This window comes from Meriones unguiculatus, chromosome 9, assembly GCF_030254825.1.
Source record: "Meriones unguiculatus strain TT.TT164.6M chromosome 9, Bangor_MerUng_6.1, whole genome shotgun sequence".
In the NCBI taxonomy this organism is placed as follows: domain Eukaryota; kingdom Metazoa; phylum Chordata; class Mammalia; order Rodentia; family Muridae; genus Meriones; species Meriones unguiculatus.
In genome coordinates this window covers 119,291,205-119,308,444 of record NC_083357.1, presented here as the reverse complement: position 1 = coordinate 119,308,444, position 17,240 = coordinate 119,291,205, and the positions used below count along the sequence as shown (strand labels likewise).

At 41.5% G+C, this 17,240-nt stretch overlaps 1 protein-coding gene across 6 annotated transcripts in view; it reads left to right on the top strand.

Moving 5' to 3' along the window:
- The window catches only part of Nalcn (sodium leak channel, non-selective), a 303,181-nt gene that overhangs the window by 211,997 nt on the left and 73,944 nt on the right, over positions 1 to 17,240 (top strand). For all 6 annotated transcript variants that reach the window (XM_060391666.1, XM_060391663.1, XM_060391664.1 and 3 more), the window contains one exon: positions 12,333 to 12,406. In XM_060391666.1, coding sequence (XP_060247649.1) covers positions 12,333 to 12,406 — 74 coding nt within the window. The remainder of the gene's footprint in view (positions 1 to 12,332; positions 12,407 to 17,240) is intronic.

Genomic DNA, 17,240 nt, shown 5'->3' with positions numbered 1-17,240 from the left:
ACAGCTTAAAATGCCCCCTCACATTTCTTCATAACCTTTTGTGGGTGTGGCTCCTTGTAGCTTAGCACAGACATTGCACCCTGGGTGCCAGCTATGCTGTTCAGCTTGCAGAAGTCCAAGGTTGTAGACGTGACCGTGGGCCCAGCCTCTGGAGCTGACTGAGAGCTGATTGAAAACCAACAAAGACCGTTAGAGAAGACAACGTGTTTCTCTTCATCTCTGCCTGGTGGACCTTGTGTAGCTGAAGTGTATTTGGAGGGTGTTGTTCTCTGGTGACATTTGCTGAAACCTGGGCTAAAGCTCAGCTTTGGGAAGCGGAATGCACTTACACCTCCGATCTCATCAGCTGATCCCAGGAGAGAGTGCTACCCATGTTGCCACATATCTTGGTGCTTTCTGCTGCCATGGTAAACACCATTACCAAAAACAAAGTGGGGAGTAGGGGTTTGTGTAAACTCCATTGCAGAAGGGAGCCAAGCAGGAACTCAAGGCAGAAGCTTCAGGCAGAAACTGGGGAAGAGCCCAGCTTACTGGCTTGCACCCTCTGGATAGCTTTCTTATACAGCCCGGGCCCATCTGCTAAGGATGGCACTGCCCGAAATGGGCTGGGCCCTCCTGCCTCAATTAGTAATCAAGAAAATGCTTCACAAGCATGACCACAGGCCAATCTGATGGGAGCAACTCCTCAACTAAAGTTCCTCCTTCTCAGGTGTGTCTAGGTTTATGTCAATTTGACAAGAAAATAATCAGGGTACCATGCCACACCCTGAGTCAGAACCTGCCATAATCTAGAAACACAAGTGAGCCTTGCAGAGCCCCAACAGCCATAACTCAAGTACGAAATGAGAATAAAATGATAAAAAGTAATTTTATGTTTTGATATCTTTTCCATTTCCATAAGTCTTCTGTGTTCATTCACTAATGCTATAAAAATCTAAAGAGTACCTGCTGTTTGCTTATCTGCTCTATTCCTCAGGGAGTGAAAATTCAAAAGAAAGTAAGGTGTGAACTTTAGAAGCTGACAGAACTAGGAAAAAAACTCAAACAAAGAGGTTAAGGTAAATGCTATTGTGGAAACAGGAGCTAGAGAGATGGCTCAGTCATTTAGAGCATTTGTCTGTCTTGCAGAGACCCCAGTTCAGTTCCTAGTACCCACAAGGAGGCTCACAACCATTTGTAATTCCAGATATGATGCCTTCTTCTGCCCTTTGTGGGCTCAGATATGCATGAGGTAGGGCCCCCTGAATCCTCTTTCCACCCAGTTGAAAAGCAGAGAAGGGGGCTTCTAGCAAATAGGGCTCTACAGAAAAGCTGTGTATTTAATGAATCTGAGCAAAGCAGGGCAGAGTGTTAAATGCTGTGAGTTCCAGTTCTCACCTGTAAAGTTGAGTTAATTCTCATCCCTGTGCTTCTTAGGGAAATTCACTGTGATCATATATGTTAAACGGGTGTCATCATACCCAGCATGGCAGAAGTCTGCCTTTCCACCCAGACAAGAATGGTGGATGGAGACCCAGCGAGCCCTGACAGCCCACTCAGCACAGAGGCTGGCTGTTGAGACAATTGACTTAACGGTGACACACATCTCTAATCACAGTACTTGGGGGGGCTAAGGCGGGTGACAGTGTGTTCAAGACCACTTAGGCCGTACAGTAAAACCCTGTCTCAGAATCAAAACAAATCAAAAACAAATGACCTTCGCCTGAACAAACAACCTTCTGGCATGACAGTGTCCTCTAGCTCTGCTGACTTGTCCCTCATCAGACATGGCCTGTCATATTTTGGTTTGAGTTCTATAGACAGTGTCATTGCTACCCACATTGCCTATCCTGTGTCTCACATTCTTCTCATGGAGTGAAGTAAAGGCTTCTGGAAGATTTCTTCTTCACAAAGCCTGTTGATTGCCATGCAGCATTTCAGCAATTTTATGCATGATTATAGACTGTCATATGACTTGTTCTAGTAACTCCGAATGTAGCAAGCTACTCAGCCTGATCTATAATTTCCAGAGTGAACATGTACTCATTCAATAAATAAGTAAATAAAGGCAGAGGGGTGGGGAACAAGCTGCTTTGCTCTTTTGGGATGTTGATTTTCTGAAATAATTCTACCAAATAATAGCTTGGCAGCTCAAAAAAAAAAAAAAGCTAATTAAAGACCTTTCTCCAGCAGAGGAAGGAGAGATAGGGAAGCAAACATATAACTGTGCCACATCTTAAGGACACTAGGCAGGGTGGTTCAGGAGGAAGTGCAAGGGCTGATATTCACAACAGCAAACACAGACAACACATGCAGGTCTCTGGTGGTTTAAAACTGCCTCTGTAGGTAACTAATTGACCATTTTAGGCATAATAATGAAAAGCAAACAAAAAGAGACACAACATAAAAAGCAAAGCACTTTTTTCTCATTTTTATTGATCTTTGTAAATTGTCGACCTCAAAAAGATGGGTATGTTAGGGTGCACAATCGTCTATTCAATAGCGTGTTCTGGAGGCAGTGGGAAAGTGGTTTACTATCTTCAACTAACAGGAGAGGGAATGTCTAGCCAGTACTCTTGTAAAACTCCATTTTTCTCTAGGGGTGATATGCAATCTGTTTCTATTTCTTGGATGTATGTTTATGGATGGTCAAAAAGGAACTACAAGCAGTTGTGTACTATTTGGAGACAGTTAGCTTGATGTTGTTGTTGTTTCTTCAGAAATGTGGCCTCTGGTAGGTTCCCCATGTTCCAATGGGCAGCCCTATGCCATGAGCAACTCTACACCATGGCCACCTCTACTTGAACATAGTACATTATATATGTTTAAAAAAATAGGAGAAGGTGGAAAGATGGCACGGCAGTTAAGAGCACTGGCATTTGCAAGCAAAGCTGATTGGGCAAAAGGGTGCATTATGTGATACAGAGTAGCTTCACAATGAGATGTTAGTTTTACATTTTGTTTTTTTGGGTAGGGAGGTTGCACGGGCTGAGGCAGATACGGAGGAACAGGGAAATGAGTGGGTTTGGAGTGTGTGATGTGAAGTGTACAAAGAATCAATAAAATGTTGTTTGTTTCATTGATTGATTGACTGACTGATTTTAAAGGAAAGGGGGAACAATAAGTAGAGAGAGGGACAGAGGGGCTCAGAGAGTTACAGCAGGGAGTAAGGAGTGGATATGACCAAAATGTGATCATGTGGAAAACAGGTATCAAGGAACTAACACTGCTGATAACATGAATTGTGCTGATATTTCAAGCTACATTTTTCTCCTTTGAGTGTAATTTGCTTATAGGTCTTATCTTTCATTAATTATTAGGCAAATGTTCTTGGGTTATACTTGTTGCTACTGGTCATGTTCTTGTTATTTGCATGTGAAGTTCTAATGCAACTGAAACCCAGGATCCCGGGGCTGCTTGGATTTAAATTCCCAAACAAATGCATGGCTTGAATCACAGTCACTCACCTGTCTCTCCAGCCTCAGCCTGTTTATATGGGATGTAAATATAGAGTCATTTCATCTTCACACCTGCAGTTCAGAACCTTCTAGCATATGCTTGTTCTTTGTTTTGTTTTTATTGTGTGTGTGGGTGTTTTCACCTGCATGCTTGTCTGTGGACCATATGCGCGCAGTGCTCATGGAGGTCAGCAGAGGGGGCTGGATCCGCTGGGGCTAAAGTAAAAGATGGCTGTGAGCTGCCACAAGGGTGCAGGGGATTGAACCTGGGTCCTCTGGAAGAGCAGCAGTGGTTTTTGTTTTTTCTTTCTTGATTCTTTGTGAATTTTACATCATGAACTCAAAACATACTCATCTCCCCATCCCTCCATATCCACCCTCAGCCCTTGCAGCCTCCCCACCAACGAAAATAAAATATAAAAATAAGCAAACATCTCGTGTGGAAGCTACTCTGTGTCACCCTTTGCCCAAACAGTTCTGCTTGCAAATGCCAGTGCTCTTAACTGCTCTGCTATCTCTTCCCCACACCAGCACCTAGTTGTGGCTCACGAATTAACACCATGTGTTAAACAGTTCTGCTTGTTTCCATGAGTCACGTGCAGCATGCTCTGCATTACAAGTCATTGCTATGTAGTTGCAGTAACCAAAGAAGGCTAAAGATTAAAAGTAACCTTAGTGTGATGTCAATTCATTCTGCAAATGCATCTCAAGCAGCAGCTGCGCACACTGAATGTACAGAGTTGTGAAATCTATCGTCTTTGTCTTTTACAGTTTAGACAAAACTCATAGAAAATAAAATAAATCAAGTTACATTGAACATTCCAAAGCCTAGGGAATAGTGACTATTTAGTCTCTCTCTCTCACTCTGTGTGTGTGTGTGTGTGTGTGTGTGTGTGTGTGTTTGTATGTGTTATACATATTTTAACTTTTATGCCTGGTGTTTATAAAAAAATTCAGAATTTATAATATGGAAGTAACTAAGATCAAACCTCGTGACCCAACATCTAAAGCTCCGTTTCCACATTCTAAGAGACATCCCAAAGCTTCATAATGTGACACTATAATGGCATTCACCTTTATATGCATTATAACATGACTATTTTAGTCTTACTGCCACCTACATTAGTCACCTTTTAGAATTCCTTCTTTCCAAGCATAATGTCAACTGCATAAAAAGTTTACTTTAGAGAATCCTCTTCCTGAACACATGATCTGTCACACTCACTTCGGTATTAGTCTCAGCTCATGGGTGCATGATAAATTCAAATCTAGCCAAATGAGGCGCCACCTTCCACCTATGTGATTAAGTAATTGCTTATTTCCAATTACTATATTTTATGTGGGAGCCATTCAGTAGAGTGCCTCATTACAATAATTGCACCATGCCTTCCCTGCAGAAAAGAGGCTCATCAAGCCCTATTCATCGGACCATGGTTTTGTTTCATGGTCTGATGTTCATGTACCCACTTTCTCATTTCTTACTGATCTGCTAATACCTTCAAAAATGAAAGAAAAAATAAGGCATCCAGCATTTCCATATTAGAAGCAGGTTTATTGTCAATAGTTCAAATAAAAAATAACAAATTTTAGTCACTAAGTTAGTATTTGTGGTGTTTCCTTCTCAAGTAAATATCAGTCCCTTGATTCTGCTATCAATTGTCCCAAGAGGGAAGTGGCCATTGGTTCTTTGGGACTCGTCATTGCAACAGGGGGATCTAACATTCCCTAATGTGTTTGTGGCTGCTCCTGGAGGACTCCATTAATTGAGGTAATCTTCTGATTAATTGGAAGCCATGATGGAGCTCTGATTTGGGGTAACCATAAGTGCAAGTTCATCATGGTGGCTCTGATTGCTCAGAAAGTCCATAGGGTTTCAAGGTGCTTGTTCTGGCCTTCCATTACACATGCAGAACAAGCACAACTGTTGGCTTGTTACATGAGCATTTCAAAATGTATATCTTTTCATATAATTATTAGGTTTTTTAACAAGATTTGGGACAAGCAAAATTTTTTCATAGGTGTGAAAACCTCATCTGTCACAAAGAAACAAGAAGACGGGTTTGTTTGTTTCTTCCAGCATAGTTTAGAGAGCTCATTTCATTTTCCAAGAACATTTACAAACATAGCAAAATGTACTGAAAATATCTGAACCCTACAGCTTTACCATTCAGAGTTCTAATGACAATTGAAAATCCTGCATTTTTCATGATAGCAAACAGCCTAATTTTTATTATTCTCAAATTTCTCACTTAATAGGATTGACATCAGAAATGGGAGAGGACAGGGAACAGGACAGGAACCTACCACAGAGGGCCTCTGAAAGACTCTACCCAGCAATGTATCAAAGCAGACGCTGAAATTCATAGCCAAACTTTGGACAGAGTGCAGGGAATATTATGAAAGAAGGGGGAGATAGAAAGACCTGGAGGGGACAGGAACTCCACAAGGAGAGCAACAGAACCAAAAGATATGGCCCAGGGGCGGGGGGGAACACTGCAGAGAATGAAGCACCAACCAAGGACTATGCATGGAGAGGACCTAGACCTCCTGCTCAGATGTAGCCCATAGGCAGCCCAGTCTCCATAGGGTCCCCTAGGAAAGGTAGCAGGTGAACTTGGTTGCCTGCTCTTTGATCACCTCCCCCTGGCTATGCAGCCTTGGCAGACCACAGAGGAAGAGAATCCAAATAGTCCTTATGAGACCTGATATGTTAGGGTAGGACAGAAGGCGAGGCGTACCTACCCTATCAGTGGACTAGGGAAGGAGTATACGGGGAGAAGATGGGTTTAGAATTTTATTAATTGTTATTCTGAGGCAGTTTCCTGTTAGTAGAATTTTAAGCAAGGAAACTATAGTTTTGGGTGCATATTTAGTAAACGAATAAAGATTTAAATTAACATTCCAAACATTCAACTCGGTAATTTACTTTGAAAATATATCACCAAGAAAATGCAAAGATAGCAAAAAATAATACCAAAAACTAAAGTGGATTAATGAAACAAGTATGGAAGAATCAACAAATAATAAGTAAAGCAATAGTTAAGGTGATGCCTCTGCACTGTAATTCACCATGAAGAAAGTAAAAAGTCTTCTGGGAGGATAGCAAATGTGTCTACTGAATATTTGAGTCTCTGTGAAAGGTCACAGGAACAAAACAGAATGCCTAGACTTTAAATATATATGTGTGTGTGTGTGTGTGTGTGTGTGTGGCAGGAGAGAGCTTAGCAGTTAAGATCACTTGCTGTCCTTCCGATGACCTGAGTTTGGTTCCCAGCACCCAGATCTGGTGGCTACAACCATTTGGAGCTCCAGCTCCAGGGGATCAGAAATCTCTTCTGGCATCTACAGGCAACTGCATGCACAATACAGACAAACCCACATGTACAGAAAATTAAAATTAAAATTTCAAAAGCAACGTATACTAACACAACATAAAAACAATCCACGGTCCCCAAACAACAGGAGAGAAGGACAGGGGATAATTACACATCTGTAATCCAGGCAGTTGGGTAGCCAGGCCTGGAGTACAGGAGACCATGCTTTGAAACAGATGAAAGTGGGTGGAGGGAAACCATTAGCCCTACGACTCCCATGCTGTTTGGCATCTTTTAGAACCCAAACCAAGGTCATCCCCAGAGCATGGGTGTTTGTGGGGGGAGGAGCATACTCCTCTGTGCTCTCTGAGAATGTGCACAGGAACTGAATGAAAACGAAACAGTCCAGGGCAGGAGTGATGAGGAAAACAGTAGATCCAAGGAAATTTTGAGAGACAGAAGGGCAGATAAGGGATAGGGTACAAAGCCAGGAAGTCCTAGGAAGAAAGGATTCGTGTTGGTCACTGCACTAAAATAACAGCAGCAGAAAAAAAGAAGCTCTGGAGTTGAGAAAGACTGAACTGCTTGGTGAATCCAGGGCTGCATAACAATGAACAAGCCAAACAAAGAAATCAAACATCCTATAAGCCATAAGTCAAAAATGAGCAGAGAGCATGCCATAAAGCTATATCTTTAAATACTTTCGCCTGGGGCAAAGTGAGTTAAAGGATATTTAAAACCACATAAGGTTAAATTAACAGCACATATAAGTTTAAAAAAGAAGTCAGAAGTGAGGTGCTGACTCAGGAAAGAATTATAAGTAAAAGTAATAATATAAAATAATTATAAATACTAGATTGTGTGTAGGCAAGTTTGCTCTGAGGATGCCGTGTGGCTAGGTCTGGAGTGCTGGGTAACAGGATGGCTGTTACACTCACGGGCTTTCATGTGGTACAGGTATTCTGAAAGCAGCTTACCTGCTGAGCCATCTCCCCAGCTCCCAGGGATACATTTTAAAATCAAAAATAAATAAAAATAATGTCCACATTTTTATTCTAAGCATTCATAGTGGATAATGCCAAAGCAAGATACAGAATAAGCGACAAACACTGTAAATACAGAATATTTGAAGCAAATATGGAAAGTGCATGCCATGTCTCTGGAAATATTGCCCAGGACAGGCCAGAAATATGATCTATACCACATATGTTATAAGACTTTAAACTTTAAAGGTGTTGTAACATTTGTCTCCCTAAACAGCAAGTGACTTCTAAATTAATGAACGTCAAATCATCATCAGGAACTTCAGCAACAATCCTTTAGATCAAAAGAAACTAGAGAACCACATAGGACAGCCAGGAAAGACTGGAGACAGGCTTTTCTTTTTAACTCTCAGGAAAACTAAGTTTCTTGATGAAAGAGTCAGAAGAGCTGTTACCAAGATGTCACTACACAAAGCGCTGTGCAGTAGCGCTCCCATGGGCTCTTCCCAAAGCACTGTGTGAAGACCGTGCCTGTGAGAGCCACGTCAGCTGAAGGAGTGACTCGGACGCTAACAGAAGCACAAAGTGGCAGTGGGAGGCACATGCAGAAGAGCTGAGACAGCGCGAGGGTGGGACTGAAGGAGAGACATTCCACAGCCGTGTGCGTGAGGATGGGAGACAGACAGGAAGCAGAACCGCGCCTCTGCTCTTTCAGCGTCCTTTAGTCATTTTGGCTGTGGGACTGCGTGTCTATTGTCGTTCTGAGATAATCTGTGAACTATGAAATAAAATTGGTAAATAATTATGCGATAGTCAATTCTGCCATCCCTTGAATTCTTAGAAAATCAAGTCTTGAAATCAAAATAAAAAATACTAATGTAATATGGAAGACATAAATAAAACTTCTGTGTCCTGAATCTAAGTTGAAACTATGAGAGTCAGCTCAGGTGAAGTCCCAGAGTGGTGGCCAGTACCAGGATCAATAAACATTACTGAAATCTAGATTATGTGCAAAAAAAAAAATCCCAGTAAGTACATCAGGGCTGCTTGGAGAAAGTATTGATGGTGAGTAGGAGGTACACATAATTGTAGAGCGTTTGTAATTGCTGTGAGCAAGAGTCTGTGCCAACACCCGCTAGAGTCATGCTGAAAGAACTGATGGGCCAATAGGCAGTTGATCACCTGACGTTATAAGAGAATGAGCATTGGAGGAAGAAGGAGGAATCTGGAAGGAGTTGGAGAAGGGGAAAGAATGTAATTAAAATATATTAAATTATCAAGGAATAGATAATAACATTAAAAATAGCAATTGCAATGGATTAAAATCCATCAAATTTGTCTTAAGCTGGAATGCATAGGGATATTTTAAATAACTAGTCACATTTAAAAATTATATCAGATTATTAACTATTAGAACCTGGTATGAAAATATCCAGAATTATGAGCTCATCTTGCCTCTTTTCCATGAGGACTGTACTGATAGTTAAAAACTAACACAGGAGGGACAGCTCCCTATTAAAGAATCATTCAATGGACTGCAAGGAGATGACAACCTTGCAGGAGGGATGAGTCTGTGCGATGAACATTAATGCTGCTGACACCACAAAAAGAGAGACGCGGATGGTATGTGCATCCTGGTGGCAGAGCAGGACACCAAAGATGGCTCTGACAGAGATCAAACCCCAACATAACTGCGAATCGACCACTGACTCACAGAAAACAGAGAAAGCGAAAGACCACCCTGCCCTTTGCCCTCAGCAGAGCCCCATGCCAGGAACTGCAGGAGAAATGTCCCACCCTCTGACTAAACGACCTTTCTAAAAATCAACACGAGCCATCCATCCCTTCCTTCTATTCTAGCCCAGATTACAGTAACTGTGCAGATACTGTGCTGAGCTCTGTGGCTTTTGAGTTCTGTGCTAAAGTGTACAATTGAAGAAACACCAGTGTGTGTGTGTGTGTGTGTGTGTGTGTGTGTGTGTGTGTGTGTGTTCCTGGAAGCAGAACCTAAGATCTCATACAAGCTAGACAAGAGTTTTAACTCAAGATGTAAACATATCCTTGAAATCCAAAGTTTAAGATGTTAAAAAAAATCTGTTTTACTTCAACGCTTAAATTAAAATTTAGTGAATTTGTTTTTGTTTGCTAATTCAGTCAAAGAATTATCACTTTGTGATTCAAACATATTAGGTTTGCAAATAAAACTGTAAAACATAAAAATATTTTCAACTAACCATTTGTTTCTAGTGCAAGCTCTATCCAAATGGGTCCTCTCTAGTTCTTATTTTCTGCATATTTGATGCAACCTGTATTCAGCTGTTACTGACTCCTTTCACTGTTGTGATTTGCAGCTTAAGGTCTGAAATTACATATTTTGAAATGTCTCTGTGTAGTCCTTATTTCAGGTGACTAGCAGTATCATTTGATGCCAGAAGAGGGCACTGCAGTAGTGATGCTCTGAGTTCACTGTGAGAGGCACAATCTAGTATCTGTTCTAAAGGGAAGATTATAAAGCTTTATGAACACAGCCAAGCAACAAACAACAATTGATATATACAGACCTTTATTTGCTGTGAAAAGAAATGCTTAAGTATAAATAGAAAGATATCTAGCATAACAAAAGCCCATCTTTCATTTCCTAGTAATCTTGATCTGTAGGTTTTATGTAAAAACAGAAAACATCCTACTAGTTCTGCTGTTATAGTACCATCGTCAAGAATAACTTTGAACACATGAGCACTACATTGCTTTAATCATCTCAAGTTTATTGTAGTAGATAGCATCCCAAATATGCAGATGTGTGTTTGTTACCAGCTGCTTTGCTAAAGGGCAGTTCAGGTGATTGAGTTCCGGTTGCTGCCTTGTGCAAAAGACAAGTAAGGAATACTGTTAGCTTTGAGCATCACGGTGTCTGCCTTCCTTGCCCACAGTGTGCCACTGGGGACCCTCCTGTAGCCTGGCCCTGACTTCTGACTCCTGACCGCATGTTTTAGTGGCCAGAGCAGACCCCTCCCCTGACAGGCCCTTCAAAGAGATTATAAAATCCTCCCAGTGTCACTTCTTTAGGAGTGACAGATGTAGGAAAGTAAATGCCCTTTATATACTACCATGAAATACCTTCTAAATGAGTGGCCTTCACTCTAGTCTCTATGAACATGTGATTGATTTTCCTAAGAGTTCTAGTCAATTCAAAAACTATTCGGTTTTTCATTACAAAAAGATAAAATTGTCATAGATGCAGGTAGAAAGGTCAGTGTGCTCAATGATCCTACACTTCATTTCAGATTTTCTGAGCAACATGAAAACTACGTTAGCACCATGATGTTGCCTCAGTGGTAGGTGGTGATAGCAAGGACCGGTCTGTGGGGTTAAGTAATGCCTAGGTGAGTGCAAGCATGGGGACCTGAGTTCAGATCTTGACTGCCCACACAGAAGGTCGGGTGTGGCAGGAAGGATCTGTGAGCCCAGCGCTGGGATACAGAGAACAGAGGACCCCGGAGCTTACTGGCCAGCCCTCTAGCCAGTCAGTGAGCTCCAGGTTCAGCGGGAGATTCCACTGCAAAACCAACGTGGAGAGTGATAAAGAAGAGCCTCTGACCTCCACAGGAGCGCACACAGAAGAAAAGAGGGGTTTGTAACTTGGTCCCTTTACAACCTTGGCCATATGTACACCTTGGTTCACATTATAGTGCTTATTGATCGGCTGGTTTGTAAATGCGAGCTCATATGTTCTCATCTTACTGCGCTGTTCAGGCTCAGAGGTCAAGAACCTACCTTCTATTAATCTTTTGTTATCAGTTACTGATGCATGTGCCAAGTAGTTAGATAAGATAATTTACTGGTGATAGACAGTGCCTCACTCTCTTCTCATTGTCTCCCGCTCTCAGTTCTCAGGAGCCTAACCTGATTCTCTCTCTCTCTCTTCCTTCCCCCCTTTCAATTGCTTTCTCTCTGTCTCCTTTTCTCTGGAATCACTTTTATCATCATCACGTAGAGGCAAACATTGACCATTCTTTCCTGTCATCTAACCCCATGCCTGAAGAATAAAACACCTCCTGGACCCATGTTCAGATTAGTATTAGATCTCAGGCCAAGAGCATACAGCACCATAGTGTAAATTGGAAAACATTTCACTAAGCAATGATGGATATATGTTCCAAGTGTCAATGTCAACATCAAGTCCTTTGGGGACTTGAGGGCTTCCTCAGATGCCCGACAGCGCGACTGCAGCAATGTGCACACCGTGTGCCATGCTGTAGCTGAGGCTGCTTTACAGTCGGTGCAGGGACACATGCATCTCTACACATGTGTCAGGATGGAGTACAGACAAATAAAACTAGGAAAACCCTCAATTATCATGTTAAGAGAATTAAGCCACACTCAGAAAACAAATGCCAGTTTTGTCATATGTGCAGTAGGCATGAAACTAAAAGGGGGATCATAAGATGGGAGGAGGAGATATTAAGAGAAAGGTAAATGAGACATAGAGGTCACAAGGGGAAAGAGAACCAGTGTTTGAATAATGACTTCTGTCTCATGAATTGTAAACATAACATTCCTTTACAACTCAAAACTAAAGTGGTCCTTACACCTTTCAGCTTCGCAAGTCTGTTTTCAGCATCAGGGCGAGGAACCTTCTGGAAAAGGAAGCTGCAGTGACAAAAATCTTAAGGTAATACCAATAAACTTGAAGCATGCTTTACCACCTGTGGGATTACATTCTCAATGAATTTATTTCCTGGAAAATAGTATTTACTTTCTGCTCATGTATAGGAATGTGTGTCAAAGACATAGCTAATTTTTGTCTAGACAGCATACTATTTAATTATCATAATATGTCATGTTTGTTATTTAATGTATTTAAATATCTATACCTAAAAGCATTTATAAAAAAAAGTAAAAAGAATTTATCATTATTCTTGACTGTCTATATTTTTGTGGTAACCGAAGGAAAAAATCTGAAGGAATCATAGCAGAAGTGAAAGTCTTTAAAAACAATTATGATTTCTTCATCTATTACTAAGGCTCTTTAAAGATTTGAAGGCCCTGCTGGAATGTCTGTGCACCCTGTGCAGGCAGTGCCCGGGAGGCCAGAAGAGGAGTCAGATCCCCTGGGACTGGAGTTACAGCTGGTTGTGAGCCTCCCTGTGGGTGACGGGAACCAAACCTCGGTCCTTTCCAGAGTAACAAGAGCTCTTAACTGCTCACATGTCTCTCCAACCCCACATAACAACTTTCAGATAGTCATGAAAGCATTAGTGTTACGGTCTACAATATGCCTTGAAATGAAGTGTCAATAAGGAAATCAACGTGACCATGTAAGTGGAAGGAATCAGGCTCTTCTACAGAGTCCATTACTGGGATGATCTTGAAAGCTTCTTTCTGTAATGTGTATTACTATGTCTTGGGAAGTCATGACGAGTAAATACAGCTAAGTATATTCACGGTGAGAAACTATTAACTTTATAACAGTACCTGAAACTTGTGAGAGAGAAAAAAAGTTCTGTCTCATGAGGACACACTCCACTATGTTCGCTCCCCATGGATGACAGTCAGGCACAAAGTCATGTGGGTATCGCGGTAGCTTTTTGAGGTAAAAATAAATATTCCTGGGGCTTAAGTTTTCTCAATCTAATTAGATAACCACTCAGGGTCTTATGAAAAGAGGCAACCTGAGTCCTAAAGTGACTGATGTTTGGACTAGGTGTTCAATCATCTCATGTTCTCCCTGGGAATATGCCATGAGGCTGGTTTGGGCTGCTCATAACCTCAGAGATACTTGGTCAAGCTGTAGCTACACCAGCAAGTTCACAGCAGGGATCAGCAGAAATACTGACACACTTACTAGAAAAGAAGCATCCATAAAAGGAAGAACAAGCCACTTTGAGTCTAGTTCAGACCCTCCCTACCATTTCTCTCTTGTTAAGACCACCCTTTAGCAAGTCTGCTTGGGATACAACATGCCATGCTCAGATACTCAACTTCATTTCTCCGATGGAGCTACACTGTGAGCCAACTGTGTCTCGTTAATGTCCTGGGTACCAAACAGCAAGCCACGACCAAGGCTCCAGTGACTGACTCTGCCCTTAATGCCCAGCAAGCAAGCCACGCCAGAGCACCTGCTGAACTGCTCTGTACCAAGTATACCTCAGTACTTCAGGCCTGAAAAGGGATGGAGCTATAAGGAAGGAGCCGTAGGTCTCACATCCTTTACATCTTGTCGTGGTTAATGTTGCTGTCAACGTCATTGGATCTAGAATCACCTAGGAGACACACCTCTGGGCACGCCTATAAGTTCTAGATTAGAATAACTGAGGCAGAAGACCCACCTATGAGCCGCACACTTCCATGGGCTGGTCCTGGACTGGATGAAAGGAGAAAGCTGGCTGACCACCCGCACTCCGCACTCCCTGCTTACTGGCTGCAGGTGTACTGTGCCTAGCTCCCTCCAGCCTCGGCCACTTACCTGACATGATGCACTAGACTCTGCGATGTGAAAAGTGACTAGTGTGTACCCTGGCACTGATTCTCCCTTCTATCCAGTGCCGTCATTTCCCTTTCCCAGGTGACGAGGCAGGAGGCCGCCTCTGGGAGTCGTGGTGCACACTGATCTGGTATATAGTCCTGAGGCAGCCAGACAAAGACACTGCTTTTCCAAGAGAGTCCTGTGGGCCAATACTCTATTATTTGTCTGAGTGACAAATGTTTCAAAGCCTCCCAGGAAATTTTCATTTACAGTTAGGCCTTGAAAAACATCATGTCATAAGGTATATGTGAACATGTCATTTGAATCTAAAAAAAAAATCACACTTTTTCTTTAACAATGAAAAGTGACTTAATGGGTACACAGTGTCACAAAAATGAATGAATTAGATGGATAGAATAAATCATATTTTCACAAAATTCTATTCAGTCACATACACAAATAATGCTGCAAGGGGGAATTTAACTTTTTTTAAATAAGAAGTCTGGGGCTTTTGTTTGAAAACATGTATGATGTGAGAAAAAAAAATTCTTAAACTGTCAGGAAATATGAACCCTCCTCAACCTTTCCTGACAGTTGTATAATTTGGGAATGGCAAAAGCCAATACTATTTCACTGCATCCCAGAAAAACATAACATGAAAGGGCCTTGGCTGTATGTCATCTTCTGAATTTCGGGAAATAAGCAGCTTCAGCTTGAAAATAACAAGACTTTTCGCGAAAATTTGACATTTACAAAAAGCATTTATCTTTTTTGTTCTATAAAAATGTCTTGCCTCTCTGAGCACCTGAGAGCAGAGGTCCTGTGGTATGAAGACAATGGTTCGCTCCAGTCCTTGCCAACCTGCGGCTCTCACAGTCAGACCCTATAAAAAGTCTTTTTGGCAGCATGCATCTGCAAGCCAAGTGCTGAGGAAACAGGCTCATCTCCGGACCTTGCTGGCAGTCTACCCAGAACCAGTCAGAGGAGTCCGGGATTAGAGACTATGTCTCAAAAAGGATAGTGCCAAATGACTGGGGAAAACAGCAGACATCAGTCTCTATCCGTCACATGCACACACTTGCACATAAACCCATATGTACATATGTACCTACACATACACCACTCATGCAAACAAAGGAAGAAAGGAAGGGGGTTGGAATAGCTAGAGAGCGGTGATCAGGAGCTTAGTTGGTAGCTTGAGGTATTCTGGTCATCCCAGTAAATTTTTATTGGAGGCTTTTTCTGCATCTATTGAGATGATCATATGACGTGTGTCTTCAAGTCCGTTGATGTAGCCTTTTACATTATTGACGTGTATGTTGAGCCACCCTTGCCCTTCTGTGATAAAGCCAGCTTGGTCATGGAGATAGTCTTTTTGATGTATGTTTTCATTCAGTTTACAAGTATATTATTGAGGATTTTTTTACTCTATGTTCGTCAGGAATATTGCCCAGTTGTTTTCTCTGTTGTGTTTTTGTCTAATTTGGGTGCTCCTTCTGTTTCTTTTCTTTTAATAAGAAGAATTAGCCGTGGATATTCTTTGAAATTCTGGTAGAACCATGTCATGAATCTATCTGATCCTGGTCTTCCTTCAGTTGGAAAACTTTTTATTACTCTTTCAAACTCTTCCTTAGTTGTGTCTTTTTAGAGATGGTGATCTCTTTTTTGTTTAATTTGAGTAGTTTGGATGAAATTTGTTTCTTTCTCTTAGGTGATCTAACTTAATGGAGTTAAGGCTTTTAAAGTATTCCCTTATAATATTTTTAATTTCTTTGATGTCTGCTGTAATGTTTCCCTTTTACATTTCTGATTTTATTAATTTGGCCCCACTCTTTCTTCTGGCTCATTGGAAAGGGTCTGTCAATCTAAAAGAACAGCTCTCAGACTCACTGACTCTTTGTGTTATTTTTTTGTTTCTATTTTTATTAGCTTCTGCTCTGATTTTTACTATTTATTGCCATCTATGGGATTGGTTTGACTTGTTCTTGTGTTTCCAAATTTTTGAGTAGCATCATTAAGTCATTTTTTGTGCTCTTTCTGAACATTTAATGTAGGTACTTAGAGCTGTAAATCTCCCTTAGAGGGCTGCTTTTAATGTGTCCCAGAGGCTATGTTGTTCTGTGTTTTCATGACCAGAGAGGCTGCTGCAGTCCATAGTGTAGAAAAATTAGTTTAAGGAAAGAGCCTGGAGCTGCGATGGAGACTCTGACTTAAGTGGAGCAACCTCTCCTTCTTAACCATGTTAAGAATTGGTGGAGGATCTGGGCTTGCAGCTCTGATGGTCAAAGTGCTACCGTGGCTGCAATTCTCATTGGACCTACATCGCAAAATACGTTCTGACCTGGATGCTGCCATTCAGCTCCCCCGAGGATCACGATCTTCCAAACTCCTGTGACCTTTCTCAGCATCAGAGAGGCAGAAATATAGGCATGTTTTCAAAGTGCTGCTTCCTCTGCTGAGGCTTGTTCTAATTCAAGCAAAAATGGACTCCATTCGCAAAGAGCATCAACAAATACAGAAATATCACACACCAAAATCATTAAACTGTACATTATTCCGAACATTCTGTCCTTTTGTGGGTTGCCACGAGTGCCTCATTAACCAAGACAGTATCTTTATAAGCTTGGCAAGTGATCAGCTCATATTTCTACCGTGATATTTGATCAATGGTACTATGAACTTTATGATAATAATTGTTACTGAGAGTCTAAAGACTACTCTTCAGTCTGCTTAGCTAGAGCTAAGATGAAGTCTGCAAAGGGTAGTATGCAGCACTACCTTTGTTCCTGGTTATCATTTTAAGGGTATCATTTATGTTTTTAAATATTTTACTTTATGCTCTTTGGGGGCTTTACCTACATGAAGTTTGTGCATCGTGTGTGTGCCTGGTACCATGGAGGCCAGAAGAGGGTTTGGGATTCCTGGAGCCGGTTGTGAGCCATCCTGAGAATGCCAGCCATTGAACCCAGGTCCTGTGAAAGAACACCAAGTTTTCATAATAACTGAGCCCCCTCTCCAGTCCCCTAACATAGAGTTTTTC